Genomic DNA, 9930 nt, shown 5'->3' on the forward strand with positions numbered 1-9930 from the left:
CAATTTACTTTTATTGACGAACCTTATTTCTATTAGAGGTGTTACACTTGGTTTCTTTTATTTTATAAAAGGAGACCAGTTGGTGGCTTCGTTACTGCAGTCTACCCTTCTAGTGACCCGGGAAGACTCACAGCCTCCTCCGAGCCACCATCGTGTGATTCATCAACATCAGGAGTCAAACCCGTCTTCCACCCTTCATCGTGGTCTTGGATGAGCCACCATCAGTGTAATCGGAACATGTTATTTATGTTATATCTTCGAGCATAAACTTGTCTTTCACCGTTGTTACAAAATAAGGATACATAAGAAATGTTAGAGAGATTATATTGTACAGCTCTAATAAATACGACCTACTTTTAGAAGCATTACACTATGGTTTCTCATAATTTAGTTTCTCCAGTATTAATAAAATTAAAGTCTAACTATTTTTCTTTTCAAAAAAGGTTAATGACTTGTTTGGAAGTGGTTTTAAAATGATCGAAAACACTTTTGGTGAAAATGTTTTAGATTCTGAAAACACCTGAAGTGCGTTTTGGAAGAAACATTATATGCTTCATGCAAGAAACATTTCAAATGCTTTTCCATGATTTACTTGCAATTTTATTAAGGATTGGTTCCAAAAGCATTTCCATCAAAAGCTCTTCCAATCATCTTAAAACCACTTCCAAACACACTCTAAATCTAGATTTGTAACAAAGATTGATTCCGAAAGCAATTTTCATAAAAATCTCTTCCATATTTGGAAAACACTTCTAAACACACACCAATTCTAGATTTGTAACATTGTTCAGAAATGCCAAAAATGCCATTTGTTTTCAAATTTGTTTAAATTATTTTAATTTCACAAGCCACAAGGTAACAAAATTTTACCACAAAACAGAGTGATAAAAGAACAGGCTTTTCTATGTAACAATTTAACATACATGATTTAGATTTTCCAATCCCCAAACTCCCCCTTATCTTATTCAAGGTTTACATCCAAGCCCAGACAATACCTCCCCTCCATAACATCCATTGAACAGAAGAAGCAGAAGTTGACCGAAAACAAAAACCAGTCGGAAACTCGTATATATGTACAAACAGAACGATGACCTCGAATCATTTGCAGATCCAGCTTAAGAATCAACAGCTTCATTGACTATGTTTGAACTACATATCATCTCCAATATCGCCTCTCATTCTGTACAGAGTCGTCCTCAAATAGGCTCCATCTTTTATTTATAGCCTTCTTCAACAGCTTCCATGATTACGTTTTTACTTGCGTTTCCTCTACAAGATTGCACAAAAATATGTAAAGATCCGTACTCTTTCAGTCAACAGCACGTTGTAAATACAAATTTAAGCAAAAAAGGGGCGAGATCTCCAGCAGCTAGAAGGGGTTGTACCTTCTGCCGGTGAAGGATCTACGTGAACAAAGAAACTTGCAGCAACTATCAGATAACAAAGAATAAGCATCAACCCTTTGAAGTAATTAGAGGTTCCATCCTGCAAACAAAGCCATGATCAACAAAAACAGAATGTAATGTTGAAAACGGATATTATCAAATGGACTTAAAGCTCTTTAGCTAATCAGACAAATCGACTTCAAAAAAGACATATTATGTCATTTTGTTCTTAACCTCAGGAATTGGAATGCATACCTGCAGCAAGAAGGCTACAACTAAGACAGTTATGAAAAGGGTTGCCGTCTCAAAAAGCTGAAAGTTCAAGTCCATTGGGCGCCCCATAATCCACCCAACAACCACGCAGAAAGGAATCTGCAGTAACGAAAAGAAGAAGAAAAACGTCTAAGATATTTATATATGAGAATAGAAAAGCATTATTCTGAATTGTTATTAACCTGAATTATCAACAGGCATAAGTTGGATGACAGTATATAACAAAATATAGACATTGTTTTTTAAGAAACATGATAATGGCATTAAAAACTTCAAGATAAGTACCCACCCCAAACATGGATATCTGCGTTGACGACCCTATTGCCACTCCCAAAGAAATGTCCTGAAGAAAAACTCATGGTTATTGGCACACAAAGTAAGAAAACCACAATAAGTAAAAAGCTTGATGCTTACAAGCTTGTCCTTCATGGCAAACATAATAGCACTGGCATGCTCTGCGGCATTACCCACAATTGGGAGCAAAATAACGCTGATAAATGAAATTGGCATGTTCCATGCTATAGATGCTCCCTACAAATCAAACATCCAACACCGAAGCTCATTAATCATATATATAAAAACATGACAACAAGTAGCCAAACTTTCACCATACTTTGATCCCACTGAATTTTTTTTTTTTCCAACCCACTGAATTTTTTTTGAAAGATTAATTTCCCAAGAAAACTTATAAAAATTAATCACTTACAATCTGCAAAGCATAACAACTACTCACATTGACCAAGAACAAGTAATAAGAGGGGGAAATTAAAACGTTATTCAGATGCATAGTCTAAAAGACCCAACTACACAATCTTCTGTTTACCTCTATGGCGTTAACTAAATATTCGGATACGATTGAGATCCAAGCAGTCATTATTGATAGCCAAATTATTGATTCCCATTTAGATATCTCAGGAGCTTCATCGTCATCTGCATTCTCTTCATTCTGAATCTCTTCCTGAGTTCATACCATACATGCCACCACAAAATTCAATAAGGTAACATATGGTGCTAAAACACATTCGCAATCTTTTAAGACAAATGATGAAATAATATTCAAATTAAAAAATGCACCATACTAACAAAAGGAAAAAAAAAAAAAAAAAAAAAAAAAAAACCTCAGCTAACCTCATTTAGAGGCACATATTGATTATGCTGACTCTTTAACTGGAAGAATAGATAAGCAGCATATGCCAGGAGCATGACACAGCTGCTAAATCTTGAAAGTGCCAACTCTGACTTTCCGAAATGCACCTCAGTGTGAGTGTAGTGCAAGACAGCTGGAAAAAGTAGGCCCATGACTGCCATTAACAGCAAGCCTGAATTCACAACAGCAGTTGCCTGCCCAATATACAGAAGCTTCAGAATGAAAGATAGAGAAGCTGGAAATTCTAGAGGAAAGAAGAGAGCCGATGTATTTACCTTGTTAAACACCTGTTCTTTCTCTTGAAAAACAAGTCCACCACTGAAGAATGCACAGCCAAGCACCAGCAACATGTTTGACAGAATAGAGCCTAACAACGACTGCTGAACAACGCGTAACATTCCACGTTTCAGTGCATAAATCGATATAATCAGTTCTGTTGCATTTCCAAAAGTAGCATTTAAAAGACCCCCAACTGCAAGTTCCAATTTGATACGTCAAAAACTGAGCCTAAAAGGAAAAGTTGTCACTGACCATTTATAAGACAATAGTCACAATACACTAGGACAGAAATTATACAAGACTAAATACTCAATGCTTCAGGCCAAGTATCAATGTGGATTTGACAATCACAGCAGCACGCCTTCAGTATTATAACTGAAGGCAAATACAATTATGTGTTTACATATATATATATATATATATATATATATATTATGTATGCATGTGCATATATAACTGGAGAATTTCACAATACCCTTCCGGTGCCATAATCAATATCCTACATGAATCTGAATTCCTACAGAAAAATGAAAGTAAGGAGGTAACCAGACTGAAAACGACATGCATTTTTTTTTTATTACATAGCAACATATATATTGCAGATTTCAAACCATATTTAAATTGTGGCTGAAATAATAAGATAAAGATCCTTTCTTCATCAAGTATGCAACCTAGATAATGTTTTATAGTTTTCAGTAAGATAACTTTTGGTTTTCTTATTCCGAATTTTCAGCAATATCAAGCAAAGTCAACTCCCAGTCAGATAAAACTACATTTAGATTGCAAACTCTAGTATAGAAATTAGACAATTTGATTCAATGAACCAAAAAGGATTAAGAGGTAGAAAGTAACCAATCAGGCACAAAAGAACAAGAATGCATTACCAGTAGCTCCAGTATAGAATGCCAGCTGCCTGTATCAGGAAAGATGAAGTTAACTCAGCTTCTAAAAATTTCAAGTTAGTAGGAGATAGAAAGAAGAGAGGAAAAATAGTACTCACTCGGTAGCATAACCTAAACGCTCAGCTAAAGGTGTTATACCCAACAAGCTCAAAACAAAGACCCAACCCTGTATTCACATTCATAAATTAGATACAAAATTGAATGGTGTAATGAGCCAGGAAGGAGGAGTTGCAACTCACATTATGGCCGGTTAGCTTAGAGACAAATATCGCTAGCGGTCCAAAAGGCATAAGCAAGTTGAGTTTAGTTGAGAAAACAACAGTCTTTATGCTTCTATAAAAAATATTCCTCCACACTTTATCACCGCTAGCTTGTGAACCTCCTGAAAACGAACATTCTCCCACAGCTTCAATAGAACTTGTCTTTTGAGCATCTGTCTTTGGAGTAAAAAGACTCTCATCCTCAAACTCATGTATTGATCCCTTACCCAGTGATTCCATCTGTTACAAGAAACACCATAACATTCAAAACATCACTTCAGTGCTTATGCCGAAATAACATTACGTTAGTTCTCTTCTTTTAAGTAACATTGTGTGAAAAAAAGAAATTAATGCATAAACGGTAATGAAATACCATAATTGGAGTGCTGAAAGACAAAAGTTTAGTCATCAAAGAAAGGAAATAAAACTCACTTCAAGTTGAGACTGGATTCCAGGCTTATAATTCATCGTCTTTTACTAAATACGCAATGATTCATCCATACAAAGAAAATAGCATCAATGCACGGAGTTCTTGGTGAGCATTTCTCAACTATGAGAAACGAAGTTTCAAAAGGTTGGAGCCAAGCTTGATATACTGCAAACAATTGAACAATAATAAAACTGTAACTTACCACATAAACACAATTAAATCCCTAAAACAATAACTCAAAACTGGTTAAGAAAATCGCCACAAAATCAAACTTTAAAGTTTGTTCCTTCCACTATGAAACTGCATTCTCAATTCCAACGTTCCAATTACAAGACTCCCATCTCATCCATATAACAACAGAACAACAAAAACTGGGTTGCAATCAATACACAAATTTTTACTGGGTTTTTAAAGAAACCCAATAAAATTCTCAGGATTAGAAAAAAAGATGCTGAAACGAAAATTGATTTGGAATCAAAATAAGAAATTTTAATTGGGTTTTTAAGGAAACTCAATAATTCCCAGAACTAACAAGAAAAAATGCTGATACAGAAACTGGGTTGAAATCAAAACACAAAATTGAAACTGCGTTTCACAGAATGCAAACAAAATCATTAAATGCTCAAATGGGAATCTGAGTATAGCAGTAACCCTAATCTTGCCAAGTTCAAACAATCCCATGAACAAATACCAAAAAAAGAAGGAAAATTTATAAATAAATAAATAAATTAGAAAGTAAAACGTACTTGATTATACTCCTTTGCTATGATTAACAAAGAAATCCAAATCTCCAAGTCGCTGTTTTTCTTCTTTGATTAATATTTTTGGGGTTTTTTCTTCCTCCTTGTGGGTGACTAATTGGAAGATTGGATCTTGATGCTTCTCTTGAATTTTCACCAAACAGTTTCGTGAAGCACAACTTTGGTCGCACCGCCAACGCACCGGCCCCGCGCGTCGATTTAACATCCCAACGGTTTGGGACAAAACGCCGTATCATTTGTACGTTTGCAGTTAAGTCGGACAAAACGCCGTAAGTCGTTAACTGATAGGCGGGAGAATACGTAGTGGTATGCGTTCACCCGGCCATTTCATTTTTTATGTTGTCAAAATCTCTTTTTTCTTGGAAAAATTACACACAAAGAATATTTTTAATACTTAATTTTAAGTTAAGACAATACGAGTTTGTTGGATATACTTTTAAAATGATTGAAAGTGCTTTTAGTGAAAACGTTTTTAGAACAAATCCTTAGTAAAAATGCAAGTAAATCTTGAAAAAACATTTAAAGTGCTTCCTAAAATAAGCATATAATTGGTGCTTCTTGCATAAAGCATTTTAAGTACTTTTAGAATCCAAAACCAATTTATATAAAAGCTCCTTCAGTTATTTCAAAATCACATACAAACGGCCTTACTTTTTATTATTTCGATGAGAGACAAAATTATAACACCCATGTCATGATTTTTTTCGATTTACTTTTGCATTTACGATTTTGACCCTATGTTTAAACCATCTCTCCCCATCACGAGCTAAAGACACAAATCCTGTCAAATACAATTAAAACATAACCACCCTTTCCCTCTCTTGCTCACCCCCCGTTTTCCTTCCTCTCTCCTTGGGAATTGCTTCGATCTCTCATCCTCATCTTACATCTTCTAAATAATCTTAAACTTTTCAACCGGATCTATTGATGTAAAAATTAAAATTAATTGACTGTAAAACGATATTTTGCCAACTATATTTCCTAATTTTTTGGACGATGATTATTGGGTTTACTTGGTAAACATTTGATAGAGTTGTATTGCCATTTGGGAGAGAGAAACATAGAAGCAAATTAATTATGGGTTTGATTCAAATTTTGTGCTTTTCGTTATAGTTACAGATTTAAATCTTAGGACTTAATGGAGAAAATTTTCATTAAGTTTCTGAAACATGGCAGCCATGGTTCCCAGGTCTGCTAGAAAATCGACTAGAATTTTAGGAAGAAGATTGAAAAGCCAAGCTTCTGGATTCATCGGCCATGATGTGAGTGAGGAAGAGATAAAAAAAATTAATTATTTGAAACTTTCAAATATGTTAATTTTGTTCAAGTAGTTGATGTTAAAAAACTGCAATGAAGCTCAAAAAACAACTCGGATGACGTCTAAGTTCCAAATCATGATAGCCTTCACAATACCATGCCTAGATTGCAAACAATTTCACAACCGTAGTCCCTCTAAGGGTTTTATTTCAACCTCTGTTAACGGAAAAAATCTATTAAAAACAGGTTGAACTGATTCTGTAAAAATGGTCGAAGACGGATCGAACTGATTATGCAAAAAAGGTCGAAAATAGGTTGAACTAATTCTACAAAAATGGTCGAACGGGTTGAAACGGATTCTACAAAAATGATCAAAGACGGGTTAAACTGATTTTACAAAAAAAAAAATCGAGGACGAGTTGAACTGATTCTGCAAAAATAGTCGAAAACGAGTTGAACTGAGTCTGCAAAAATGATCGAGGACGAGGTTGAACGGATTTTGCAAAAACAATAGAGGACGAGGTTGAACGGATTTTGCAAAAACGATTGAAGACAGGTTGAACTATGCAAAAATGGTCGAAGATGGGTGCAAAAATGGTTGAAGACAGGTTGAGCTGATTCTGCAAAAATGGTCGATGATGGGATGAATTGATTCTGCAAAATGGTTGAGGACTTTATTGAACTGATTCTACAAAAATGGTCGAGGATGTGTTAAACTAAATTTTTGTAATAAATGATACAAACTGATTCTGCAAAAATAATTGAGGATATTGGAGTTGTGAGAGTTAGGTTCTATTAATAGTCTTAAAGCCTTAGGGGTATATGGTATTTTAACATATTTTTTTCTACGTTTTTGGGCTGGACTTTAGTTGTTTTTATGTTTTTGTCTTTCATTAACATGTTTTAAAACTAATGAAGTTCCTTGAAATATAGTGAAATTTTTTGTCACTATATATAAAGCTCCCTTTTTTTTATTGTTGTCAAACTCTCATTTTATGTTTTTATTTTTTTTTTTTTTCAAGTGATTTTCTACCACAATGGTAAAGATGAGTGTTACCTTACATCACGACGAGAATTTAAACCCTGTCGGCACTCTAATCTAACAGTTAATTTAACAAATCTATCGTTTGACTGTTATCAAAATCTCACTTTTTGGTTTTCGTTCTGATTTTGACTTAAAATTGTGTCAAAGTTTATGATTCAAATTGACAAAATTGTAATTTTCAAAAAGGCTTTTTAGCCAAAATGGTTATTGAGATTGGCAGTCCTCACTTTGGTTATTGAGATTTGAAATCGATAAAAGTGATCTTTGAGTTTGTTTACCATCAATCATTTTAGTTATCTCTCGAAAAAAATTCGTTAAATAAGGAGAAAATGACAAAAATACCCTTAACTTTTTTCAAATCATTTATGTTTATTAAATTTAGAGTATTTTTATCAGTTTGATCTTTATTTAACAAAAATTTTGCACGATTGACCAAAATGATTGATGACAAATAAACTCATGGACCATTTTTATCTAACAAAAATTTTGCACGAATTGACCAAAATGATTGATGAAAAATAAATTCATGGACCATTTTTATCGATTTCAAATTTCAGACCAAAGTTGAGTTATGCCAAGAAAAATGACGAGTGTTTGTGTTAGAAAGTTAACGTGTATTGCATGAGTAATTAATAAATGTTATGTTACATATTCATAGTGGTATTTCTCGTATTTTTTTAAAACAAACGATATCATTTGCATTAAAGAAGAATGGGTGAGTTTAACCTTACAGCGAACTAGCAGTAATGTAGTTAAAATTCACTTTTCTCACATTTTAAGGACGACGAGAAAAATAAAAGATCGTATATAAATCTCACATACGATTTAAAGATTGAGGAGTAGACTAACTTCTGATTTAATGACATTTTTTTTCTCAATTTTTTTTATGAGGTGGATTAGTCTACTAACTTTTTTTTTTTTTTTTTTTTTTGAAAAAAAGGATATTATCTTAAGGACTAGAAAAATAAAAGAACCTCACATACGGTTTAAAATTTGAGGAGTAGGCTAAGTGGCATTTTTTTTCTTAATATTTTTTATGATGTGGGTTAGTCTACTAACATTTTTTTTTTTTTAACTTTTTTTTTTTTTTTGAAAAAAAAGAAGATTTTATCTCAATGAATGGAGCGTCAATGGTAAGAAAATATTGTTTTTCGTACATCATAGTTTGATCCTCTTGTTATAAGACAAACAAGTTAACTTAATTTATTGATACAGAAAAGGATATTAAGACCTGGTTTGGTACTGAGGTGATTCTGAAAAAAGCTGCTATCAAAAAAAGCTGGGAGCTGTTTTTGTGTTTGGTAAACACTCAGCTTCAGCTTTTTTTCACAGTTTTGGATGAAAAAAAGCCAAAAACAAGAAGCTGCAAAACCTAGCTTTGAAAAACTGGCTTTTTTTCACATCTGTTTTACATAAAAGTTTACCAAACACTCTAATACTGCTTTTTTTTTTCAAAAACACTTTTACAAAAAAGTTTACCAAACACTCTGCTGCTTTATTTTACAGCTGCTTATTCTCACAGCACAGCAGAAGCAGCTTTTTTTCAAAGCACAACAATACCAAACCAGCCCTAAACTTGGTGACTTAATTTAGTGATACAGAAAAGGATATATATTAAACTTCGTGTAAACACTTGGGTTATATACCATCAAACCCCACATAATGTTAATACACGAAGATAGAGACCGGGGAAAGATAGACCATTAGAGTTACTAGAACACACAAGTATGCCGCAACTATTTGTACACAAAGTTCAGCCTCTACTACTAACCCTGCGATCTTGTTCACTCCCATGCTGCAAAAACCCACCCCAATCTTTTTCTTCATCCTTCAATCTCTCCACCATACCACCACCGTCTCCGCCGCCAGATCCCAAAAGCCGTCTACCAGTAAGCTCCTGAAAAATCCAACCTAAAGTAGTCATCCCTGCGAGAGCCATGGCTGCAGCCACAGTAAACCCAACCAACGCTCCCACAAACACAAACCCAGCAAAAAACAGCAGTGGACTGAAAATAACCAGAAGCGGCGAGCTCAAAACCAGCAGCGTCACCGACGCCAAGAAGCTGAACCCCATCAACCCCACAAGCGACCCTCCGATTGCTAAGCCAGTGAAAGCAGCCACAAGCATTTTTGTGCCTGAGGTCTGCAGCTGCATCTGCTGCTGCTTCTGCTGTCCATGCTGAATCTCCAT

At 34.4% G+C, this 9930-nt stretch overlaps 2 protein-coding genes across 3 annotated transcripts; both read right to left on the reverse strand.

Annotated features, from left to right (window-relative positions):
- Positions 1-882: 882 nt before the first annotated feature.
- Positions 883-5572, reverse strand: LOC137742137 (vacuolar cation/proton exchanger 5-like). 2 transcript variants are annotated; one of them, XM_068481898.1, is made up of 13 exons: positions 5423-5572; positions 4679-4841; positions 4226-4486; positions 4085-4152; positions 3969-3997; positions 3081-3277; positions 2787-2999; positions 2482-2616; positions 2073-2189; positions 1948-2001; positions 1641-1757; positions 1386-1485; positions 883-1269 (listed from the first exon to the last, which is right to left on the reverse strand). In XM_068481898.1, the coding sequence occupies exons 2-13, from the start codon at positions 4712-4714 to the stop codon at positions 1247-1249; spliced, it is 1350 nt and encodes a 449-aa protein (XP_068337999.1). In that variant the 5' UTR covers positions 4715-4841; positions 5423-5572; the 3' UTR covers positions 883-1246. The 2 variants fall into 2 exon arrangements, with proteins under 2 accessions (XP_068337999.1, XP_068338001.1); XM_068481900.1 differs by lacking the exon at positions 4679-4841 and having other exon boundaries at positions 5423-5571.
- A 3920-nt stretch (positions 5573-9492) lies between these two features.
- On the reverse strand, positions 9493-9930 carry LOC137743214 (major oleosin NAP-II-like). The gene has a single exon (XM_068483097.1). The coding sequence runs from the start codon at positions 9928-9930 to the stop codon at positions 9493-9495; it is 438 nt and encodes a 145-aa protein (XP_068339198.1).

The sequence above is a fragment of the Pyrus communis genome, chromosome 8 (genome assembly GCF_963583255.1).
Source record: "Pyrus communis chromosome 8, drPyrComm1.1, whole genome shotgun sequence".
NCBI classification, from domain to species: domain Eukaryota; kingdom Viridiplantae; phylum Streptophyta; class Magnoliopsida; order Rosales; family Rosaceae; genus Pyrus; species Pyrus communis.